Source organism: Oncorhynchus masou, chromosome 23 (assembly GCF_036934945.1).
Source record: "Oncorhynchus masou masou isolate Uvic2021 chromosome 23, UVic_Omas_1.1, whole genome shotgun sequence".
NCBI classification, from domain to species: Eukaryota; Metazoa; Chordata; class Actinopteri; order Salmoniformes; family Salmonidae; genus Oncorhynchus; species Oncorhynchus masou.
The window spans coordinates 31,507,278-31,533,666 of NC_088234.1; the positions used below are offsets into that span (position 1 = coordinate 31,507,278).

Here is a 26,389-nt window from a genome sequence, read left to right on the forward strand (position 1 = left end):
TTATGTCTGCAAATCACTTCCCAAATGTCATGTTCATATTCTCCAGAAGTTTGCATGACCCCATTTGTTAGATGCAAAATTATTATCCAGCTTTCAACGAAATTGACGGGTATCAGTCAGTGAGCAAAAATTATTGACTTCAAGCTACTGCTGCATGCACATTTTGTTGTGCTCCAGCACTTCAATGTTGGATATGAGAAATATAACAGTATGGGTGGATAGAGAACTCCGGTCTAAGAGAGCCCGCCTCTCGAGCCCATGGTCATGCAAGTGAAACAGCAGCCGCAACAATTTGAAATGATTTTTGTAGGCTTACAGTGATTTTGTTTTAGTCTGTTGTATAGACCATTTAAGTGACATATTTCAAGAATACCACGTCTAGGTTTTCACCAAAAATAAAATAGTTTTAGATTTGTTATGAACAAAAAACAATCTGTGAGATGTGATTTATTGCTCACATGTGAGAGATAATAGGCTGTCATTATGGTACTGGACAGAGGCTCACCTGATGATGGTGGTCCATCACAACATGACATAACTCCACATGCATGTTTTGCTTAAAAACCTATGTTCTGCTCTCAGTAATTGTATCACTTTGACTTGATCGACCTAAGATGCTAGCCTGGTCCCAGATCTGTTTGTGCTTTTGCCTACTCCATTGTCATTGTCAAGCTAAACATAGGCCTATCATATTCCAAAAAAATGCCCCTCCCAAATTTAACCCTCAGCCATGGTAGCCTATATAGGCACCAACAAACTTTTAAACTGTTTTCTTTACCTTTGAATGCAGGTGACAGAGTCATAGCAAAGTCATAGCAAGCAAGTCTTATTACAGGCCTGGCTTACTCAAATGACCTTTCTGACTTTTATAGGCTATGTAATGTGATTGATGATCAGATGTTGTTGGATACAGCACTACAAATACATAGATAATCTAGACAATCTGACTCCAAACAATATCTTATCTTTGTTTATGCAAAGAACATAGCCTATATTAGGGATTTTTCATCAAGAAAGGGAGATAGAGCTTGCAGGCTATTCACAATGAGCACACTGATAATGCAATAAATAACTATCAAGCTAGGAACTAATCTTGCGTATGTTTTGTTTCCTCTACATCCATAGTCCGTAGTTGCTAAGTAACCACTGCAAAGGCCAAAGGCTGCATCACCGGATACCAAATGGATTCTAAAAGTCTAATTGCCTTATCGTAGTGTAGATAAACCAAAACGAGAATTGAAAATGATGGATGAGGGAACGGAGTTATCACTGACAATTGCGCAAATTGTCCAGCGACTGAAAGCAACCCATTTACACTCTCAAATAGAGAGACAGGCCAAAGTGAGTAGCTAGCTAGCTGCTCTGCAGAACCGAAGGCATTGACCGAAAGGCTTGTGCAACAACGAATGTTGTCCTCCCTGTCTGCTGCTGTGAGATTTTACAGCTGCCAAGGCTATACAAATAGTTGCCTTATCTCGCAATACTATTGATTTTGCGACCAGTAACTAAGTGCTTGACATACCAAAATATCTAGCTACTTAGAGAATATGTTTAACTATTTTCTTATTCTATTTAGGAGTGTTTGCATAGACCCGAGATACAATTAGAATCTCTAAAAGAGGACGTTCGTAATTTTCTCAAAGCATCAGGTAAGCGCCTGATGCAGAACACATATTTGTGTGGGTAATAGCTAGCTAGATGTCATGGACTGGACCTACATTGAATATCATGCATGTCATGTTGCAAATGAATACCTTTTATTTGGTGTTGCAGGTTGGGAGAGAAAGCTACAGAATGCAGTATACAGAGAGTTGCACGTGTAAGTGTTTTTTTCAATAAACAAAATGTATTTTGTATAAGCATATCAAATGCATAACATGTACATGGGCACACAGATAGACAGAGAGAGAGATTGAGAGAGACCAGGCAGAGAGAGAGAGAGGGGGGGTCTAATGGTGTGTTCCCTTCCTGAATTTTGGTTCTAACTGTTTTTATATAACATTTATGAGAGTGAATCACCTGAAATGTTCAGCCAATGCTCGTTTAAAACAGACTCCAGTAGAAGTAATTTGGGGCTTTAATCTTGGCCAAGAACCACACTCCAGACCAGATCCCAAAACTGGCACCAACGCTCCAACCATCATCCAATGCCAGGAGGTCTCATGCTTTTATTCTTCTGTTTTGTTTGTCTGTCTAGACCTACTGTGTTTGTATCAGATATGGACAGACAGACGCATGTTCCTTGCATTGCTAACATTTTTATTTTTAAACAGACAGCACCTTTTCAGATTCTCTGTTTGTATGATCAAATCGTGAGTTGTTATTCAGTTTGAGCAAATGTAAGCCCGAGTCACCTTAAGTCACTTAAGAGTACCATGGTGTATGAGATGAGATGAGTCAGCGTGAGATGAAAACAAAACTCACGATCCAGCTGCCTGAACTTGAGGCTGTCCAGTTTCGCACTACAACGTAAAGAGTTGAATTATGCCTTCCTCTCTTGAACATGAATCATCTGTGTATGTCCTCGTTTAGGTGACGTGTTTAGATAAAGATGAGTGTTTTACAGTGCCTTGCAAAAGTATTTATCCCCCATGGTGTTTTTTTACTATTTTGTTGCATTACAACTTATCATTTAAATTGATTTTATTTGGATTTCATGTAATGGACTTACACAAAATAGTCCAAATTGGTGATGTGAAATTTAAAAAATAACATGTTTCAAAAAAATCAACGGGAAAGTGGTGCACTCATATGTATTCACCCCTTTGCTATCCAATTACCTCCAGAAGTCACATATAGTTAGATTGCACCCAGGTGAACTTCATTTATGTGTCACATGATCTGTCACATGATCTCAGTATATATACACACCTGTTCTGGAAGGCCCCAGGGTTTGCAACACCACTAAGCAAGTGGCACCATGAAGACCAAGGAGCTCTCCAAACAGGTCAGGGACAAAGTTGTGGAGAAGTACAGATCAGGTTTGGGTTAAAAAACATATACAAAACTTTGAACATCCCACAGAGCATCGTTAAATCCATTATTAAAAATTGGAAAGAATATGGCACCACAACAAACCTGCCAAGAGAGGACCGCCCACCAACACTCACAGACCAGGCAAGGAGGGCATTAATCAGAGGCAACAAAGAGACCAAAGATAACCCTGAAGGAGCTGCAAAGCTCCACAGCGGATATTGGAGTATCTGTCCATAGGACTTCTTTAAGCCATACAGTCCACAGAGCTGGGCTTTACAGAAGAGTGGCCCCAAAAAAATCCATTGCTTAAAGAAAAAAATAAGCAAACATGTTTGGTGTTTGCCAAAAGGCATGTGGGAGACTCCAAACATATGGAAGAAGGTACTCTGGCTAGATGAGACAAATGTTGCTTTTTTGTTTTTCATCGGCAGGGAGTGGGACACTGGTCAGAATTGAAGGAATGATGGATGGTGCTAAATACAGGAAAATTCTTGAGGGAGAAACCTGTTTGTCTTCCAGAGATTTGTGACTGGGACGGAGGTTCACCTTCCAGCAGGACAATGACCCTAAGCATACTTCTAAAGAAACACTTGAGTGGTTAAGGGGAAACATTTAAATGTCTTGGAATGGCCTTGTCAAAGCCCAGACCTCAATCCAATTGAGGAACTGTGGTATGACTTAAATATTTCTGTACACCAGCAGAACCCATCCAACTTGAAGGAGCTGGAGCAGTTTTGCCTTGAAGATTGGGAAAAAAATCTTAGTGTCTAGATGTGCCAAATTTATAGAGACATACCCCAAGAGACTTGCAGCTGTAATTGCTGCAAAATGTGGCTCTACAAGGTATTGACTTTGTGTGTGTGGGGGGGTGAATAGTTATGCACACTGAAGTTTTATTGTCTTGTTTCTTGTTTGTTTTTTTGCAATAAAAAATATTTTACATTTTCAAAGTGTAAATCAAATGATACAAGCCCCCCCCCAAAAAATCACTTTTAATTCCAGGTTGTAAGGCAACCAAATCAAAATAAGGCCAAGGGGGGTGAATACTTTCGCAAGCCACTGTATAACACAAGGGCCATCTGAAATGGGCTCGATCCTGTTTTTGTCCTCCAGATGGCCAGAGTCATTTGTATAGGTTGAATGATGGACAAAGGCAGGAGGTGGATCTGGTGGAGGAACCCAGACCTTCTCCTTCAACTGGAGAGATAGCCTTCAGTTGGTCTTAGTCGATTGTTCTTTTCCCCCCAGTTTGATTGTATAAATAAAAATATAATCTTCAATATGTTGCTTATAGTAGAGGATCCTACTGCCTTTACGGGTTGTTTGTCATGCATTTATTTGAAGAAATTAGTCTTATTCATTCTCACTTTCTCTTTCCTTTTTCCCTCTCTCTCTTCCCCCCCCCTCTCTCTCTCTTTCACTTTCTATCTCTCCTACTCACTCTTTCTCTCTCTAGTCAGCCGCTCCCCAGCCACCCTGCAGCTCCCCCAGAGCACGCCAAGGAACCTCTGGCGTATATGCGCAAGGCCCAGGTGGGTCTGTTGCTTCCTCTCTCCATCCATCTCTCCTTCTCTTCCTTGCTTAATCACTCCATTTCATCATCTCTTTTGTGGTTCTGTCTCTCAGATTTGTCTGGTGACTTACCGTAGAAGATATGCTTTAGTTAAGCAGATATGTTTTAGTGAAGAAGGGATTCTTACAATTCTTGGGTGGGCTGCCTAACAGTGTAAAAGTGCATAAAATTGCAGGAAATTAGCCTTAAAACTGCAAAAATGTCCTCTCAGCTGCATGGCAAAAATGTGTAGAATTGCAGGAAATTAGCTTTAATATTCCAAAGAATTCTCTCAGCTCCATGGAAACATTTGTAAATTTGCAGGAAATTGGCTTTGAAATGCACAAATATATCTACATCGCCAAGATGGGGACCTATAAAATATTCTCAAAAATTCTGATGGGCCCACCACGCCCCCTGCCACGCCCACCACCGAAGCTTCAGGAAAAACTGCTCAGAGTTGTCTTTGTAATGTCGTTAAGTTAACTGTTTGTGTGTGTGTGCGCATACTTATGTGTGTGTGCGTGTGTCTAAGCTTGTGTGTGTCTTCCCCTACAGGTAAACTGGGAGAAGCGTATCCTCAAAAGCCTGAACAGCATGTGCACAGAGCTGGGTGTACCCTTGGCTCGTAAGGTAAACCGTGTAAAGTAGTTTATGACAGCATGTAAAACGGTACTCAACCTAAGATGAGGTCTTCAAGAATATTCACAGAGGGCCCTGTGTGTCAGTATATATTTGTGTTAATGTCTTCAGTCTATTAACAAACTACTTTATTGACAATTCTTAATTTTCCATTTTGTAGAGGCCAGCTGTGGAACAGAAGGAGTTGACCAACAAGTGGAACGAGATGGGGACAGACGAACCAGGTCTTTACCTTCAAACTCCATGTTGATGATACTGTTTATAAGTGTGGATTAACTGGGGTTATTTTAACATTGCAGGAGGATGTAACCCTTGCCATTGTAATTAAGGCTGTGTGTGTGTGTGTGTGTGCCATTTATACTTATATACCTCTTGCGTAGGTGCATTACCTTAAGTTAACTCTGCTTGTGCACAGTACTCCGTGTAACAGAACAGTCTCCTAACAATGCTATCTGAGAATGGGGTATGGTAACATTTACAAGTGTGTGCTGGGCCTTGGCATAAACAGCAGGCCTTGTGAATTCAGAGGATAACCAGACTCCTGGGCCTTTCCTCGCTCCAATAGCGAGTGGAACTCCCCTTCCAACCTTAACATGCTCTCTTTATTGACTGACCATGCATTTGACTTAAACTGACGATGAAAACTTCTAACTGCCTGACTTTGCTGGGAATTCTCTTTCCAGCGAAGATGTTATATCATTTTTCTCCATTGGAGATGACCAAAAATTAATGTCTAATTTGCCAACACATACTATGGATACACATACTATTATCTATTCAATGGTCACCATAGTTAGCTTGATGATGCAACTATCCACCCAGCATCTGTGCTATGTTGTAATTACATTGTTATATCTATGTTATAACTACTATATTTTTATTAGCAACTTAAACTTGAATGCTCCTTTGTCTTTGTCCTTTTGTACAGATCTAAGTCGTTTCAGGCCTGTCTATGCTCCCAAAGACTTTCTTGAGGTAAATGGACTTCATCTCAATCAATATGTTCTGATCGACGACTTAATACTCCAAGTTACTCCATTTCCCATGATTCTCAGGTGCTGATCAGCCTACGGAACCCAAACCATGACAGCAGTGAGGAGGCCAGCGCAAAGAGTCACTGGGGCCTCATCCAGGTGCCCCTCCACGACAGAGACATACCTCAGATGGTAGGGGAAATACTATGTGTTTTTGTGTGGTGTGCGTGCGTGTCTGTCTGTCTGTCTGTGTGTCGTTCCACAGGTGGTAGGAGAAACACTTGACCTGACCCATCTGTGTGTGCCGAAACACTGGGTGTGTGTTTACACATTTATACTTTAGGGCACGTGTCAAACACATTCCACGGAGGGCAGTGTGTCTGCGGGTTTTCGCTCCTCCCTTGTACTTGATGGATGACATTAGTTCACTAATTAGTAAGGAACTCCCCTCCCCTGGTTGTCTATGTCTTAATTGAAAGGTAAACCCAAAAACGGTCCGATACTTGGCCCTCCATGGAATGAGTTTGACAGCTCTTTAGGAGAACAGGACCTGTTTGTCTGCGTGTGTGTAACCTACTCATAGTAAATCCCAGATGATTTGTGTTTATTGACGATTCAACTGTGTTTACTGCGATTTGCATGTTTTGTCCCCTCAGAGAGAGGCCTATTCAGAGTTGAGCCTGACCACGGGGCAGCTGGGTATTGACGACCATACACACGTACCCCCAGGTAAAACTCGATTAATATGCACTGAGCTTGCGTTCTGTGTCCTGATAAAAATACTCATACTTTCCGGTCTATAAACAAAGCTTTGAAATGGAGAATAATGGATCATTTAGCGGTAATTCATCTTCCACATCAAGTTGGAAGAACTTCTAGGTCTACAGTAAATCATCAGAGAAAAACATGTTTACCTAGCAAATACAGAAATAAAACGTTTCAGTTGATATCTTATCAGTTTGTGTAAATGTTTCTCATGCCATTCGGCCGTCTGGCATCGCTCAGACAATATCTGTGTGTCTAAGAAGGATTTAAATATCATTGTATTCATAGCCTTTTGTTTGTAAATGCAACTGATACAGTAGTCCGTTCTGGAAACGGATCCACTTCAGGCTGACAACTGATATATTTTTGTTGTCCCTCTTTTTCATATCGCCGGGCAGATTTGTTTGAAAGCGAGCATACTCGCATCGGGAAGAAAGGTAAGATAATAGATAGATGGCTGGTTCATTTGAGATCCTATTTATTTAATAGGTTGTATCTCTCTTTTTGTATCGTAGCCAGTTGGTCCTCTCTGGAATATGTCTTCCTGACATTAAAGTGGGACATTTGGTACTGCATGCACTCATGTGCGCACACACACACACACTAGGGCTGGGCGATATGGCCCAAATATATCACCAAATGTTTCAATTTTATGTTTTGGAATAATATAAAAGTTTTAAATTGGCTTTATGAGTTGTGCATGACCGTAGGGCGGCAAAACATACTGTACATTTTAAGTGATTTCAGTGCGTCCAACCAGTCTCACAACCGCAGACCACGTATATGGTGTCATGTGGGCAAGCGGTTTGCTGATGTCAACGTTGTGAACAGAGTGCCCCATGGTGACGGTGGGGTTATTGTATGGGCAGGCATAAGCTACGGACAATGAACACTATTGCATTTTATCAATGGCAATTTTAATGCATAGATATACTGTGACGAGTTCCAAAGGCCCGTTGTGAGGCCCATTTCTTTTAAGGTATCTGTGACCAACAGATGCATATCTGTATTCCCAGTCAGGTGAAATAGATTAGGGCCTAATTAATTAATTTCAATTGACTGATTTCCTCATATGAACTGTAACTCAGTAAAATATTAGAAATTGTTGCAAGCAACGTTTATATTTTTCTTCAGTATAGATAGAATCATGGGAAAATAATAATTATAATATTATTCTATAGTTAGAATGTAATCTTGGACACTTTGAATACAGTGTTGTTTGACATGACAGCAAATGAAAAAGCCAGGGAGGCGTTCATAGAATTAGGAATTAGAATCTCTATGGAGGCCTTATTGTGACAGGGTAGAAACCAAAGTTTTGGTCAGTGTTTCTCAGGGGAGTGGGACCCTATACTCTTTGGCTACATTAAATGTTTTCTCTAAATAAAGGTTCCATATATATTTTTTTTTTATTAGCTGGCCAGCTAACTAGCAATTAGCATTAGCGGCTAATACAATTTAGTTTAGCCACATCTTGGTAAGAAAAGACAAACTTGCTGTTTGCAGACAGTAAGATACACAGATTAATATTGCAATTATCGAATGCTTTCGGCTTTATATTAAGAAGCAAAGTGGAAATCGTAATCGTTGTCATCAACATATTGTATCTGCTGCATTGTCCATGAAGATTGAAGTCAAGAGTGAACGGTTGGCAAATGATAGTGGTCGAGCAACAACAACTGCGCTCCTTGAGTGACAAGAAGGGGTGGGGAGAGAGATGACTCAAGTAGCGGAGTAAACTATAAAAACGGAGTGGTGTATCACATTTAAAAAGCCAAACGTTGTAATAGCGTTATACTGCCCGCGCATCAATACCAGTATATAGTCACATACGGTTTACCGCCCAGCCCTAACACACACACACACACACACACACACACACACACACACACACACACACACACACACACACACACACACACACACACACTTGTTGTTCTATGGATTTCCATTCAAAATCTTACTTTCCCTAACCCTTACCTTAACCCTAACCTTCACTCAAGATTTAAATATAATTTTCCTTGTTATACTATCCTTTGGGGACTTTGGGAGATTTCAGGTCTCCACGAGGATAGAAGAACAAGACCACACACACACCTCTCACCCCCCTCCCATAGGAAACCCCTATAGGTAGCTCCTGCCATAACTAATCCTCTCCTTCACCCTCTCAAGTGGCCTAGTCTCCCTTACACTTTTGCACTCTACCCTGTCCCTGTTATGCTGAGCCTAATGTAAACATTAGCGGGGACGCCTCTTATAGGCCTGAGTCCAGGCCTGGCCCGGGACACACACACAATAATACAAGGACTAATTTTGTTCTCCTTCGTGCCCTCACAATGTGTTCTACATGGGTAGGAATGTGTTTTAACACCCCGATGGCCAAGGGGACAGTGGACCAAGTGAGGATAGCACTCTAAATGTCGATTTTAAAGAGGAACAAGAGGGCAGAATGTTTATGTTGGAGTGTGTTATTGGCTCTCCGACACCTGGAGTAAGTGGAGTCAAGGGCCATGTGTGTTTGGGACCTGTCGGAGTGGAAGGAGCAAGATGGAAGGTTCAGATTCAGATAGGGTCTGGTCTGATCGTTTGCAGTCTGTTTGTTTTATTTGTGTGTTCAACAGAAGGGGAAAGTCGTGTTGCTATAATGACAGTGAGACATTTTGCTATGGTCCTGGTATGTTTACTGTGGTGTGAGTCAGTGGTGTGTGATATATTTATTTTCATTGTAAATTCAAATATTTAAATGTACACAAAGGAGATCTCTCTCGGTTGTGCTATAATGTAACCACTGCTATAGTATTGTTGTGTTATGAGTGTGTCCTCTGTGTGTTGTTCCAGTGGTAAATGAGCAGGACAGTGCAGCAGCCCAGCAGTACAGTAGACAGGGCTGTCCCACTGGCCTACGAGCTGACCTCTGGGCCCTCATCCTCAACTCCACCAATGAGCCTGAGGTAATGCACACACAGACACACACTACGCTGCCTGGTTAAGTGGTTACCGATCTTTTGTCGATGAATGTATCATTAGGTTAATGTTAAAGACCATGGTGTTGAACCTGCTACTCTGGGTTTTCTGCCTGTGGTTGTTATGAAACTGCCAGGCACACACAGCCGTTGCGGTTCCCAAGCCCCATTTATTTTTTTCTAGGGCTTGTAGTTGCTCACCTCTTCCTGAACCTTCTCTTTCACTCTCTGAACCCTCTCCAGTGTTAATGGTTTACATGACATATCTCCATCATTCACACTGGAAGAGAGGATCTGTTAAGGAGTCTTTTTGTTAGAAAGGAAACTCGGTTCATATTTACCTGTGTTGGTTCTTCTCCATATGTTGGCTGTATGTTAGTGTGGGGGCGCGTATGTTTATCCTAATTTATATTTATGGGTGTTACCACCTGCATAGCTTCAAATCAGTTTTCCAATAAAGAGAGGTTGCATGCGATTAGATTTACAGCAAGCATTACAGTTGATTGAACCGTCAAATCTAGCAAAAAATATCGTCTTTCCATAGGCATTAGACATTGTCCTCAAGGAATTCACTTATTTTACATGTAGATACGTATTTTATAGACTGAATGCCTAGTTCTTAGTACAGGTTCATGCAGCTGGAGACGATCCTCGGGCTATAAATTAGTGGTGCTCGTGTTTACGCCGTCCTGCCGTAACTCGTCCCAGGGCACTGTGACCGCCAACGTAATCAAACTGGTTGCGATTTAGCAAAGTTAGCTCAAACAACAGGGCCTACTCCCTGTGTGGCAAATGGCCGTGCCCCTCTGCATTTGTATAACCCTGGGAACGGACCCCCGCCTCGTTGCGGGCCGATTAAACAATGCCCCTCCCGTGGGAAGATTGATCCCCCTAGGAGAGTTACAGGGATCTAGCGGAGGTCTGTAGAGCATTACCTTCACCAGGTTCGACAGTAGGACAAACAGAGTTGCGTTCAGGACAGAGGACTGTCCACTATCCGTAATCTGTGTGCCACTAGCTCTAGCGTGTATGACATGGTGGTATTGTTTGACATATCGGGACACTCGGGATATTGTGTAAATGCACAGAGATTTATTTTATTGCAGTATAACCTAAACATCTTCAAGGATGACCTCCAGGTTGTATTAACCAATCACCACCATCCTTTTAAACAGAACTTGTCCACTATGTCCCAGATAACCACCGTCACCCACCACCCATCAACTCTCCTATGACGTAGACTGCATCCCACAATCCCACATGTTAATAAGGGTAAGGGCTCTCCAGCGCAGACAAACTAATAGATGGGCGGAGGCCTTTAAGGGCCTCACCCAGGAGACGGACAGTGGTGGTGGGCGGCCATTCCTCACCCACTATGTATGGCATAGACTCCTTATTATGTACAGCCACTTACAGCTGCCCTGTGGCACAGAAGCAGTTGTGTACACAATGCCCTCAAGGTACTGTAAGTCAAAGCATGGTAACGCAGTTAAGTTGAAATCTCAAGGGTTGAAACGTCAATCCGAAAGTATTGTTGTGGAGATACAGTACTCGCCTTCTCATCCAAAGGACAGGGAGGAAAGTTAATGTGAATGACAAGTTTAAGTTCGATATTAATTCGAATCTTATTGTCGTTTGTGATTGAGAGCCTCAGTCAACACAAACACTGCTTGGGGCTGTTTTCAAATAAAAGGGTCTGATTCATTTAAACAATACATGGATTTGGGTATCCCTTATACGTCCTGTGTCGTCTTCTAGTTCTATAAAATGTATGACATCTTACCCTGATCACTTGTTACTGTGGTAATATTTGATACATATGATATTATAACTACCTCAAAAGCGACCCATAATAAGACTAAGCAATTATCCCATGAAAGGAAATGTCCGACTCCATAAGATAAATATCAATGTGCAAGAGACTATAGATAAACCAAGTGCAATCAAGTATTATGCATTTAGTTGACTGAGAACGAGGAATGGTCACGCGGAGCGAATATCAAAGCAAGTATTATTTAATAACTTATTAATGGAGTCATGAAGCATTAACAAGCACTACAAGGCACTGCTCAAGGCATAGCTAATGAGAGAGAGATCTACTTCACTTGCTTTGGCAGAGAGAGAGAGAGAGAATCTAAGACCCTTTTATATCATCTGAGTTGTTTGGATTCAAAATCTGAGTTTATGACTAATCGCATTACTGTAAAATTAACAAATCAGTTATCAGACCTACATGATCACAACAGAACCTCTGCTTCTCAGAGGTGGGACAATGGGGGTTGGCAAGAGCAACACAGATAGTGCATACATACAGTTCATAAGAAGAGCTGTTGATGCAAGTACTGACCATCCATGATATCAAAATTATAGTTTAATCAATGTCTTGAGGCTATACAGTTTTTGTTTACAATTACATTGGTTACAAACATTGTAATAAAACCAGCTTATATTTTAGGTTCTGGTGGGTTACGACAGTTGAACTAAGCTAATGAGGCTTTTATACGTTATATTCTTCAAGAATCAATGAGTATATGTCATTAAGTTAAAAGTCTAAACATTTGAAGTGTCTTCGGAAAGTATTTAGACCCCTTGACTTTTCCCACATTTTGTTACGTTACAGCATTATTCTAAAATGGATTAAAGTGTATTTTTTCCTCATCCATCTACACACAAATACCCCATAATGACAAAGCACAAACAGGTTTTTAATTTTTTTTGCTAATTTATCAAATACAAAAAAACTTAAATATCACATTTACATAAGTATTCAGACCCTTTACTCAGTACTTTGTTAAAGCACCTTTGGCAATGATTACAGCATTGAGTCTTCTTGGGTCTGGCGCTACAAGCTTGGCACACCTGTATTTGGGGAGTTTCTCCCATTGTTCTCTGCAGATCCACTCAAGCTTTGTCAGCTTGGATGGGGAGCGTTGCTGCACAGCTATTTTCAGGTCTCTCCAGAGATGTTCGATCGGGTTCAAGTCCGGGCTCTGGCTGGGTCACTCAAGGACATTCAGAGACTTGTCCCAAAGCGTTGTCTTGGCTGTGTGCTTAGGGTTGTTGTCCTGTTGAAAGGTGAACCTTCGCCCCAGTCTGAGGTTTTGAGCGCTCTGTAGCAGGTTTTCATCAAGGATCTCACTGTGCTTTGCTCCGTTCATCTTTCCCTCAATCCTGACTAGTCTCTTAGTACCTGTTCCTGAAAAACATCCCCACAGCATGATGCTGCCACCACCATGCTTCACCGAAGAGATGGTGCCAGGTTTCTTCTAGACGTGATGCTTGGCATTCAGGCCAAAGAGTTCAATATTGGTTACATCAGACCAGAGAATCTTGTTTCTCATGGTCTGAGAGTCTTTAGGTGCCAAACTGCAAGCAGGCTGTCATGTGCTTTTTACTGAGGAGTGGCCTCCGTCTGGCCACTCTGCCATAATGACCTGATTGGTGAAGTGCTGCAGAGATGGTTTGTCCTTCTGGAAGATTCTCCCATCTCCATAGAGGAACTCTAGAGCTCTGTCAGAGTGGTACCCTTCCCCAGACCTGTGCCTCGACACAATCCTGCCTCGGAGCTCAACGGACAATTCCTTCGACCTCTGCTTGGTTTTTGCTCTGACATGCACTGTCAACTGTGGGACCTTATAAAGACAAGATTGTGTGTGTTTTTCCAAATAATGTCCAATCAATTGAATTTACAACAGGTGGACTCCAAGTTGTAGAAACCTTTCAAGGGTGATCAATGGAAACAGAATGCACCGGAGCTCAATTTCGAGTCTCGTAGCAAAAGATCTGAGTGCTGATGTAAATAAGGTATTTCTGTTTTTTTTATTTTTAAAACATTTGAAAAAATGTGTAAACTGTTTTCGCTTCATTATTATGGGGTATTGTGTGTAGATTGTTGAGGGGAAAATATTTGTATACATTTTTAGAATAAGGCTGTAACGTAACAAAATGTGGAAAACGTCCAGGGGTCTGAATACTTTCCGAAGGCACTGTATGGAGCAATCGTAGATTGCCCCTTTAACGTTTTAAAGGGAATTTTAATGTCTCAAATTGACACTATCCATTTTGAGTGTTTTGAATATGTCTGGGAAGCCCTACCTCTTGTCATGGACAAGCAGCTTGAACTTCATCTCTCTTTTTCTCCCCACCAGTCTCTGATTGCCAAAGTGCTTGAAGTCTGTCAGAGTTTTGGTTTTATTCCTCTTTTCCTCCCTGTCCTCTGTAACTTCGTTCTTTTATGATAGCTTTTATCAGACCGGAGACATTCTGATGTTAACTATGTGGTGTGAAGTGTGTAAGTGTTGAAGTACTTCCCATAACCTTAACCTTGCCTCTTCGTCTGACTCAATCATGGTCATGTCAATGTCAACGAGCACATAAATTTGACGAAATACACAAGGTGGTTTAAGGACATCAGATAGTAGCAGTACTTCAATTCAAATAGATTATTGTAGTAGAAGGAGGGCAAACCAAATGAATGCTGCGGTCTTTAGTTTCTTTAGTTTAGGCCCACTTTCTGTATTGGATTGAATGGTCAATCATTTGAATAAATGATTGTCCCATATTATTTGTACGTACTGTGGAGGTTGTATCTTTTAGCTTGATGTTATTTGTAATTGACTGACTGATGTTTTGTTGGACAGGATGTGATGCATTATGAGCAGCTGAAGGCTGGAGTCATACACCATGACCTGCTGGTGGATAACCTCATCTACAAGGTAGGCTTTGGCGTGCCAATACAAGCAGGGAAACACTAACACCACAGCACATGCAAACACGTGTGGTTGTTGAGAACCTTGGTTTTGATTTATTCTCCCGCCTGCTATGTTCTTTACAAACTAGTAGTGATGTGTCAGGTATTTATTTCTTATATCTTTGATTTGCTGTCAATTATCCCTACTTTGTTTTCTCCAGGATGTGAAACTGACTGCTAGTAATGATGACTACTACTTTGTGTTTGAAGATTTCCTGTATCAGGTGAGTGTGACTCATTTTCCATCATCCATTTCTCTCTTTCCATCTCTCTTTCACTCTCTCTCTTTTCTTTCTCTCTGCCTCTCTCTCTGCCTCCTCTCTCTCTCTCTCTCTCTCTCTCTCTCTCTCTCAAGCATCTACTCAGCAGTCTCCTTCCATTCTATTGGCATGTCCTTTTAACACTAGACATTAATGCATACATATATACAGAAGACTGAGTGTTATCTATGTAGGTTGTGTTAGGTTAGAGCGTGTACACAGAGGGGAGATAATGGTGGTCAAAATAACACGGACACCAGACTGTATAGAATACCACTAGACTAAACTAGTCTCACTCCTACATACACAATATTCCATTGTAGTAACAGATATAGTTACACACACAATTATACGCTCGGTTATTTGCAGAGGGATAGGCTTCTACCAAGAACCGTTTTGATCAGAAGAACCCCTTTTGGAAGACAAGGGTTCTTTGTAAGTCAAAGTGTTCTACCTAGAACCTTTAACAACCTAAGAACCATTTTTGGAAGGAAGGGTTCTTTACCGATTCTTTGGGAGGCAAGAAGGATTCTTTGGAAGGCAACAACGGTTCTACATAGAACCATATATGATATTTCTCAGCATGCTCTACTGCAGGGAGATTTTCAGAATTGTTTGTTTTACTTTAACATCTGTGTTTTTGCATGTACATTGATTAGTTGAGAAATGTTATGCTACACAAAGATAAATAGCATACATTTTTCTAAACTAATCCAATCTGTTAGTAATTGGATTTATTGCACCCGTTACTGAGATGGTTGTTCCAGTTTAGATGATTGAGGTAGTCTCAGTATTCAATCTTTTCTACCCTGGCAGTCGTTCTGAATGCAGGTTGTGGGTGATTAACAGTTCCACTTGTTGGATATTCTAACTCTGGCTGGACTCCAATAGGAATTACATTTCACTTTGCAAGCAAGCATATTGTGACTTGTAGGTCTGATATGAGATTCCTAACTCCTCTGTTAGGGTATAACTAGGTCCTCAAAGAAAGGCATAATATATGTAATGTATTGTCATAAATAAATAAATGTTAAAGGCAAATAAGGCTGGTGGGTTCTACCCGTTCATAGAGGGTTCTTGGAAGAACCTTTAGATGATAAAATGGTTATTGGTAGAACCCTTCATAGAGGGTTCTAGGCATACACCTTCATAGAGGGTCCTAGGTAGAACCATATACAGGGACCCAACGTAGAGGGTTCTATATAGAACCCTCTGCTAAGGGTTCCACCCAGCACTAAAAAGGGTTCTCCTATGGGTACAAACTGAATAACCTTGTATGGTTCTACATAGCACCTTTTTTTCTAAGAGTGTATATAATATAGAGTCTCCCCTATAATGGTTTTGAATACCCCTTTCAACCAAAATACTTGGAGCAAGTGCTCATTCAAGTGCTCATTCAAATGTCCACCAATACTTGCATCAGAAAATACTATAGTGACAGATGAATGTCTCCAGTCTGGCTTTGCCGGTTTATTTGTTTACTTACGTGTTTAAGTGAAAGATAGTAACTATTTCACTGAATACTGGGAGCGGTTTAGTGAATGGTGGTGGCACGAAAGGTTATCATCTCTATGGTGGCTTACCCGCTCGGCACTGACAAATCATCAACATGGACTGTTCCTGAACTCGCTATGCAGTCGTAGAATTCTCTCAATATACGGCTCAGGTTTAGGTTGAGAGAGACTAATCTATAATCGCAAATATAAAAAAGAGATCAGAGACTGGGCTCAGTTCCATTGTAAAGAGATTCTCTGGTAATTCTGAATACTTTTTAGCCACTTGTTCTGAATATTGTGCTCACAAGCCAAAAGGGGTCCCCAAAAATTGCCTAGTACGTTACATATTGTATGTGCAGACACAGTCGCTAGTGAAAGTCAACACACCCCTTGCACATTCAGTCATTCTGAAAACAGCCATTCTGAAAATACTTTTTCTCTCATGGCTAACTACCATGAAGTTTGAAAAGACAGGCTGATTGGGCGGGGAAATTATATTCATGAGCTCGCCTTGACTGACAGCTCTTTGAAACATCTTTGTCAAGCAACTTGGATGCAGTGTTGCAGTAAAATCCTCTCAAGCAAAGTTGGTGGTACACAAGGAAACTCAAACAACATTGAAATTGCATGAATGATATACAGTATATTGGGTACCAGTCAAAAATTTGGACACACCAACTCATTCAAGTGATTTTCTTTATTTTTTTTTCTACATTGTAGAATAATAGCGAAGACATCAAAACTATGAAATAACACATATGGAATCATGTATTAAATAAAAAAGTGTTAAACAAATCAAAATATATTTTAAATTTGAGATTCTTCAAAGGAGCCACCCTTTTACCTTGATGATTCCAGATTCCAGCTTCACCTGGAATACTTTTCCAACAGTCTTGAAGGAGTTCCCACATATGCTGAGCACTTGTTGGCTGCTTTTCTTTCACTCTGCGGTCCAGCTCAACCCAAACCATCTCAAGTTGGTTGAGGTTGTGTGATTTGTGGAGGCCAGGTCATCTGAAGCAGTACTCCATCACTCTCCTTATTGGTCAAATAGCCCTTACACAGCCTGAAGGTGTGTTGAGTCATTGTCCTGTTGAAAAACAAATGATAGTGGGACTAAGTGCAAACCATATGGGATGACTATCGCTGCAAAATGCTGTGGTAGCCATGCTGGTTAAGTGTGCCTAGAATTCCAAATAAATCACAGACGGTGTCACCAGCAAAGCACCATCACAACACCACATCCATGCTTCATGGTGGTAACCACACGTGGAGATCATCCGTTCACCAACTCTGCATCTTACAAGGACACGGCAGTTGGAACCAAAAATCTCACATTTTGATTCATCAGACCAAAGGACCAATTTCCACCGGTCTAATGTCCATTGCTTGTGTTTCCTGGCCCAAGCAAGCACCCATTACTGAGGTGGTTGTTCCAGTTTAGATGGTTTAGGTAGTCTTGTTTGTCAAGTCCTTCACCGTAGCAGTCATTCTGAATGTAGGTTTTGGGTGATAAAATATGACAATTGTTGGATTTCCTCCCTCTAGCTCTGATCGGAATCACTAATCACTTCACAAACCAGCTTATTGTGAATTGCAGGTCTGATGTGGCCCACCAGACAAGATTTTCAGACCACAATGTGGAAGATAACTAAAGTCCTTTATTAAATGTATAATATAAGGTCTTAAAGGGTTTATTTTGAATTCAAACATATGCACTTGGCAGTCACTTGGTGAAGGCTTTAAGACCAGGAGTTATTGCATGCAATACACATGTCTATCACTAACAAACACAGTCATGGGTGGGTATCTCTCGCATTCACTTGAAAGGCATGGTGGGAAATATGCAAATAAGGCTTTACAACCTACAATGTTGAAACCCCTAAAATACTGTTACACTACATGTGTTATTCCTAACACAAAAAGGATAACAGCATCAATTCTAATAAAGTGTTCATTTAAGTCGGAATTTCCACACATGGTGTTAGGGACCAACACTCTAGGGGTGTTAGTTTGTGAACACTTTGAAAAGTGTTAGTTTTATACTATTTCAGTGGGTCACATATTTCCAAGAAAGTGTTACATTTAACATTGTGGGTGTTAAAATACTGATATCAAATTTACTTAAAATGTGTATAATTGCCCCGTGGAAAAATAATTAAGTGTTCAGAAGACTGAGGCGGGTTTACCTTTAACATTTTACCTGGGCTATTTCTTTTGATCCTAACAAACTCCCTCAGGCCCTGCCGATGACAAGCATAACCATAACATGATGCTGCCACCACAATATTTGAAAATACAAAGGGATCAACAACATTGCATTCACTCCACATTACTGGCCTGTATGACAAAGTGAAAAGAAGGATGCCTGTGTAAAAAATAATCTACTCCAAATCATCCATTCTGATTTGCAAGAAGGCAAGTAATAAGTAATACTGCAAAAGCACAGCAAAGCCATTCACTTTTTGGCCAAAATTAAACCACAGATTTGGGTCAAATCCAATATTATACAACACAGATGGAAAACCTCTGTACTTTCCAGTATTGTGGTGGCAGCATAATGTTATGGGTCTGCTTGTCAGATTTGAGGCAACAAAATATGAAGACTGTGCAAGGGTGTGTAGACCTCCACTAGGCACTTTGTTCCCCACGTCATTGCTCTCTCTCTCTTGCTCTGCTGTGTGTGCATGTTGGTACCTGTCATTCAAGTGGCGAGGGGCTGAAGCTCATTGGCTGGAACTCGAATTACTAGGGGGCTGGCCCATGTGGGGAAAAATGTAGGGCAAATGGCACAGCATAACTTCCAGAAAAAGTTGTTTTCAAACTAGGGATTTCGTGGCTAATTGAGGTAACCAGTAATTCTGCTTATAGATTATGCATGTATGAACTACACATTGACACATCCAGCCCAAAGCGAGAGGTTTAAAAAATACTTAGTAGTCACCAAAGTTCTGGAGCATGTCTTTAAGTCCAATCCGTTCAAGAGTTAAACTGCACTCCTATGGGGAAAATCCCATGCCCGATTCACCCCACTGTGCAAAAACGGGTCAAATCAGCATTGTTTGCACGTCATTTTAACCAAACAAGTCAATGTGATGACGTTGCACCAACGTGGAAAACAGATTGGATTTGCACAAAGTAATCAGCGTAAAGGCATTGTTTTTTTCACCCAACTTTTACCCTAAATCCAATCACATGGTGATATTTTTAGTTGATTTCACCTTGAATGCACATTAGTTGAAAACTCAACCAAATGTAAATAAAAACTAGACATTGAACTGACGTCTGTGGAATTGACCCCAGCTCTGCACTTCAATACACAGTCCCCATCTGCTGTGACGCAATGACCTTAACCAATGAAATCAGTTGATTAAAACATAATTCAGTTGATTGAGCGGCCATATCATTTCCTGAAGATAATGCCACACAAGTGGGGCAGAGTCATTGAAATGTATTCCCAATCAGAAGAGAAGATGAGATTACCATCACATTTTTGGGGCCTTTGTCTGACACCACCTGGTATATTTTTATTTCACCTTTATTTAACCAGGTAGGAAAGTTGGGAACAAGTTCTCATTTACAATTGTGACTTGGCCAAGATAAAGCAAAGCAGTTCGACACATGCAACAACACAGTTACATATGGAGTAAAACAAACATACAGTCAATAATACAGTAGGAAAATAAGTCTATATACAATGTGAGCAAATGAGGTGAGATAAGGGAGGTAAAGGCAAAAAAAAAGGCCATGGTGGTGAAGTAAATACAATATAGCAAGTAAAACACTGGAATGGTAGATTTGCAGTGGAAGAATGTGCAAAGTAGAGATAGAAATAATGGGGTGCAAAGGAGCTAAATAAATAAATAAATACAGTAGGGGGAGAGGTAGTTGTTTGGGCTAAATTATAGATGGGCTATGTACAGGTGCAGTAATCTGTGCGCTGCTCTGACAGCTGGTGCTTAAAGCTAGTGAGGTCCTGGATGTCAGAATGCTTGGCCCCAGTGATGTACTGGGCCGTATGCACTACCCTCTGTAGCGCCTTACGGTCAGATGTCGAGCAGTTGCCATACCGGTGATGCAACTGGTCATGATGCTCTCGATGGTGAAGTTGTAGAACTTTTTGAGGATCTGGGGACCCATGCCAAATCTATTCATTCTTGGAAGGGGGAAAAGGTGTTGTCCTCTTCATAACTGCCTTGGTGTGGTTGGACCATGATAGTTCATTGGTGATGTGGACACCAAGGAACTTGAAACTCCTGTCCACGATCAGCTCCTTTATCTTGCTCACATTGATGGAGAGGTTGTTGTCCTGGCATCTCTGACCTCGCTATAGGCCGTCTCATCATTGTCGGTGATCAGGCCTACCACTCTTGTCTCGTCAGCAAACTCAATGATGGTGTTGGAGTCGTGCTTGGTCATGCAGTCGTGGGTGAACAGTGAGTACAGGAGGGGACTAAGCACTCACCCCTGAGGGGCTCCTGTGTTGAGGATCAGCGTGGCAGATGTGTTGTTGCCTACCCTTACCACCTGGGGGCGGCCCTCAGGAAGTCTAGGATCCAGGTGCAGAGTGAGGTGTTTAGTCCCTGGGTCCTTAGTTTAGTGATGAGCTTTGGGGGTACTATGCTGTTGAATGCTGAGCTGCATTCTCACAAAAGTGTTCCTTTTGTCCAGGTGGGTAAGGGCGGTGTGGGGCCACCCATATGAGATTGGCCCCAGCGTTGTAAGTGAAGGACAACTCATGCACAGATTAATTTGTGTGTGTTCCTTTGTCCAGGTGGGTGTGTGTGTGGAGTGAGATTGTGTGTGTTAATTTGTGTGTGTGTGTGTGTGTGTGTGTGTGCGTGCACTTGTGTGTGTCTGTTGTCATAGGTCCTGCTATGTTTCTCTCGAGACACTGCGGTCTTGGAGCACTTCAGCTACAACAGTGCCACTCCTCCCAAATCCTACATTCAAGGTGAGCCATTCTATCCTTATCTAATTGACAATCATCACAAGTGTTCTTTAAGGGAAATCTCATATAAGGTGTTGATGTCATTGTTGGTTACCTGCAGGCAAGGTGGGAGTTGAGGAGTTTGCTGTGGTGTATCCTCCAAATGGTGAGAATAGTCCTTAACCACAAATTCACTTACTAACACACATATAAGTAGCCCTTTATGCTTGTGCGCAATCATTGATGGACTATTCTCAATTTCTCTTCCGTATAGGTGTCATCCCATTCCATGGTTTTTCAATGTATGGTAAGTACGGTTTCTACCTTCTCAACCGGCCGTAATTGGGAGTCCCATGTCGTCCGGATTAGGGTTTGGCTGGGGTAGGCCATCATTGTAAGTAAGAATTTGTTCTTAACTGACTTGCCTCGTTAAATAAAGGTTAAATATATATTTTTTAAATAAAATATTGAATTCTGAGGTGTTACTGTGTGTCTGTGTCCTCCAGTGGCCCCTCTGTGCTTCCTGTACAACGAGCCCTCCAAGCTGTACAGTGTATTTAGGGAGATGTACGTACGCTACTTCTTCAGGCTGCACTCTGTCTCTTCCTCCACCTCTGTAAGTTTAACACAGAGAGAATACGGAGAGAGAGGGGAAAGAGTGTGTTTTCTGTCTGTTCTCTGCTCATATTTGTGTTTCTATGTATAGCTATGTATTTTCATGTGTGTTTGTGTTCATAAAAGTATGTTGCATTGATATGAGTGTGTGTGTGTGTGTGTGTGTGTGTTAAATATGTGTGTATACTGTATGTGTGTGTATTCACATTATGTATGTTATTCCATAGGGTATAGTGTCTCTGTGCCTACAGTTTGAGAGGCTGCTACAGACCCATCTCCCCCAGCTATTCTACCATCTACGGGAGATAGGCGCTCAGCCGTGAGTATACACACACACACGCAGTCTTGTACAGCTAAGCTTGTGGGGGGGGGGGAATTGAGTCCCATTCAAGTCCTATTTTCCCTTAACCCCTAAGCCTAAACCTAACCCTAACCCATGCTCCTACCCTTACCCAAAAACCTAACCCTAGCTACTAACACTAACCCTTAACGTAATTCTAACACTAAACCCCCTAGAAATAGACTTCTGGTCCCCACAAGAATAGTTAAACACGTCTATACACACACACCATATGTTTTCCTATCGTTGTGGGGACCTAAAATTGATTTACATTCAAAATCCTATTTTCCCTAACTCCTAATTCTAACCATAACCGCTAAGCTTAAAATATTCTTTATCCTCCTGGGTATGTGGGAAATGTCCCCACGAGGGAGAATTTTCCTTGTTTTATCCTTGAGGGGACTTTTGGGAATTTACAATACCCAAAAGGATAGTAATACACTCTCTCTCTCACTCACTCACTCACTCACTCACTCACTCACTCACTCACTCACTCACTCACTCACTCACTCACTCACTCACTCACTCTCTCACTCTCTCTCTCACTCTCTCTCACTCTCTCTCTCACTCTCTCTCTCTCTCTCTCTCTCTCTCTCTCTCTCTCTCTCTCTCTCTCTCACATGGCATTAGTTCAAGCATATACCACCATCTAGTGGAAAAATATTGCAAATACATTACTTTTGAAATTGATATGGCGTTGAATATGTATGATTATCTTTCATGCAGGTATAAAAAGGGAAATGTATGTTGTACATTTGGGCTCCAATGATGATACATGAAAGAATGATGTGACACTATTCAACTGTTGAACATACCCTCAGCTTGCGTATTGCCTTTAAGTGGATGGTGAGAGCGTTTTCTGGGTACCTTTCTACTGACCAGCTCCTCCTTCTGTGGGACCGAATCCTGGGTTACGACTCACTGGAGATTGTAGCAGGTATAGCAGCACTCACGGGAAACTACTCCTCAATGTAAAAAAATAATAATAATTAACAATACAATCAACTTTGTGACCGTGCATTCTAGTATTAACTAGTTCACTAGTATTTAGAGGTGTGTTATGGTGTTACGGCTGCATTGATGCTAAACTGTATAGTGGGTATTGACCCCACTTTCCCTTCTCTCTCCCCCTAGTCCTAGCAGCGGCCGTCTTTGCCTTCCGGGCTGAGAACCTGATGGAGGTGACATCACTGACCTCAGCTGAAGTGAGTGTGCCTTTCACCGAGGCCACAGGCAGGTCGTCTTTCTCCCACACACACACACTGGCTTCCACTCTGGCCCTTGGTTACTGAAATAGCCCCTTACTCTCATTTCAAGCCCTCTGCCCCTCCTACCCCCCACTAGCCCCCACTTCCCCTGAAACGCTCACACCCGAATTGTGCAAGGGTCATTATTGTGGTGTACACAGGTTGTCTGTGTGTGTTGTTAAATGTCAAACAATCTGGAAAAGTACAGATTACACGAAAACATACAAAGGACACCTAGGTAGAGCATTGCACCATGAACTTTGGCATTGTATGCCATCCATTTTCCCCTCTTAATGCAATTATTCCAAATGCCTTTGACATGAGTCCCAGCCTCGTGTCCATGTACCCACTTAAGAAAGCCTTTATACTGTCTCCCCAAGAGCATTTGACTGACAGCCATAGTAAACCTCCCCTAGCCGTCTCTGCCCCCCCCCCCAGGGAGTTAATCCAGGTTGACCTGATGCTAAGATGCTGGGCCACAGTATTTGCTTGCTCATTCACCACCTGGTCCACTGGAGAAGGTATCATAACATGGCTCCTTATTTTTAGAGCCTGTGCCGAGGGCCTGAAATATTAGACCCTTTCTGTAAACATGATAGGGCCCCTAAATGTAATCTCAAAAGGCCAGGCTGTGGGAATGGCATATACCCTATATGAAGCCTACAAGGGGAATCTGCAGCTCAATAGTGTTTCAATAAAATTGTCACTAAAAAGAGTTTCTGTAAAAACGTCATCATGTGGAACTTTATTACATCCACTGGTTGGTGTGAGTCTGCTGTTGGTAATGAACGTGTGTTCTCTTTGACGACCTCCCTTACTGCAGGCCGTCCTCGCCGACCTTTCAACTCTGAAGGTCATGCCCCTCATTCAGATCTTCCTGTTTGCCACTGTCATCTGAGGACCTGCGTGTTGTGTGTGTGTGTGACACGTGTGTGCGCACGCACTGGAGGAGACGTGAGCAATTGCCTGTGCTGTCAAGCTGTTCCCATGCCAACGCCAGTGATCGTCTGTCAGAGTCAGCGATGCCAACCACACCGTATATGGAATATGAAAAGGCAAAAAAAAGACCCCTGAAACCTTGTATATCCATCCCGCCATATTCCTTTCACTGTGTCAAAGCTGCATGTCCCTCTGCATGCACGCTACAGAAATAGTTATCACCATGTATCATATTATTAGATATATTATACAGTATGTAAGTATAGCCCTCAGATAAGCTAAGAAAATCTTACCTCCTTAAGCTATGCCCTCTAAGTAAGATGATATATATGCCAATGCTTGGGACCAGCTTGATGAGTCTATTGGAAGCTGGATTGCATGGAACAGTATTGTATTGGGTTGTAATTGACAGTGTGAGAGAGGGAACCCACTGGGCAAAAACTGGTTGAATCAATGTTGTTTCCACGTCATTTTAACAAAAACAATTCAATGTGATGACATTGAATCAAAGTGATAACCTGATTGGATTAGCAAAAAGTCATCAACCTAAGGGAGTCTTATTTTTTTCACCCATTTTGTAACCTAAATCCAATGACATTTTGTTGATTTCACGTTATTTGACAACTCAACCAAAATGTAAATCAAAACTAGGCATTGAGATTACGTCTGTGCCCAATGGGAAGTAGTTGTAGCTGTCTACAGTGTGACCATTGATGTGTTAAGGAAACGCTGTTAAGTGTTCAGTGGGGTCTTAACATTTTATATTTTCATGAAGCGCTCCTTGCAATAATAATCCTGTATTAGAAGCTAATCAGAAGCTGCTCTGTGTCGGGTTCCTCAAGAAAATGATCTCAGTTAATTCATTATCTAAGTCATAATTAATAAGGCTTAAACTAATATTCTAATGTTCATTTTTAATATGCAAGATATTATCATAAGATATGACTTGTGTATAAGATATGCCATTACAACACTGTTTTTGTCTCAGTATTGTTTTTATTGCTTTTGTTTTTAATTGTGAAAATGATCATTGAAGAACCTTTGTTTGAATTGTTCTTTTTATGTAATTAGTGTACATTTTTTATGGATTTCATTAATTATTGCATTCACATGCTGTATTTGTATTTGTCTCGCCCTGTTATTTGATCCCTGACCCAATTTTGTTCCATTTTGTGCCCATTGTCAAATGTATGTGCCCAGATGACATATTTTTTATTTACAGTTTAATTTCAGGATTGTCTTACATTTTACCCTACCCAATGCGGTCAATGTCTCTGAGATCAGGGGACATTAATCAATCATAGCATAGTTTTGTTTTTCAATGCTCATTAAATTAAAATAAAGTAATGAAACCTATATCCACTAGTTTGTATTTTCAATTTTGACTTCACCTCTGTAGTATTGTATTCAGACTCATTATTCCTTAGACCTTCACTAAGAAGTAACATATGTAGGTAACATATGGCCCCTAGATCTCTGTTTGACAGCCTACATCCATTCTGCAACAGCAGTAGAAATGTGGTCATGCATTCTACATCGTCCAACATAATTAAATGACACTTCTTTTTGGATAGGGTAAATATTTGGATGTGGCGTACTGTACTTTGGCAGCTCATCAGAGCAATGAGCCTGAGGAGTCAGTAGGCAGAATCAGTAATTGACAGGTAGCAACTAAACATTATCTGCCCCCCCCCAGCCCACCCTAGCATCTGCTCTGCCTTTGCTTTGGCTGCCTTCCCCCTATCCATTCTGTGTGCTCGTATCAAATTATGCTGTTCCTCGTTTTGCTGCCCTCCTTTCCCTCTCATGCTAGTCCCCGCGGCTTAGTCATGCCTGGTACAACTGCCACCTGTTTACCCGGACTCCCAGAGCCTTTCCTGCTCATTGCTCCCCTGGGGGCCAGTGACTTCTTATCAGCCACATTTTGTTCTCCCTGGACT

The 26,389-nt window shown here is 41.5% G+C and overlaps 1 protein-coding gene across 1 annotated transcript; it reads left to right on the plus strand.

Moving 5' to 3' along the window:
• Positions 1 to 1,129: 1,129 nt before the first annotated feature.
• Positions 1,130 to 25,805, plus strand: tbc1d19 (TBC1 domain family, member 19). Its single transcript, XM_064931916.1, has 21 exons — positions 1,130 to 1,341; positions 1,577 to 1,649; positions 1,774 to 1,819; positions 4,433 to 4,508; positions 5,087 to 5,161; positions 5,331 to 5,394; positions 6,099 to 6,145; positions 6,226 to 6,336; positions 6,801 to 6,873; positions 7,308 to 7,346; positions 9,748 to 9,860; positions 14,513 to 14,587; positions 14,784 to 14,846; positions 21,248 to 21,332; positions 21,430 to 21,474; positions 21,583 to 21,615; positions 21,815 to 21,924; positions 22,151 to 22,242; positions 23,085 to 23,200; positions 23,398 to 23,468; positions 24,334 to 25,805. The coding sequence occupies exons 1-21, from the start codon at positions 1,243 to 1,245 to the stop codon at positions 24,406 to 24,408; spliced, it is 1,581 nt and encodes a 526-aa protein (XP_064787988.1). The 5' UTR covers positions 1,130 to 1,242; the 3' UTR covers positions 24,409 to 25,805.
• Positions 25,806 to 26,389: the final 584 nt, after the last annotated feature.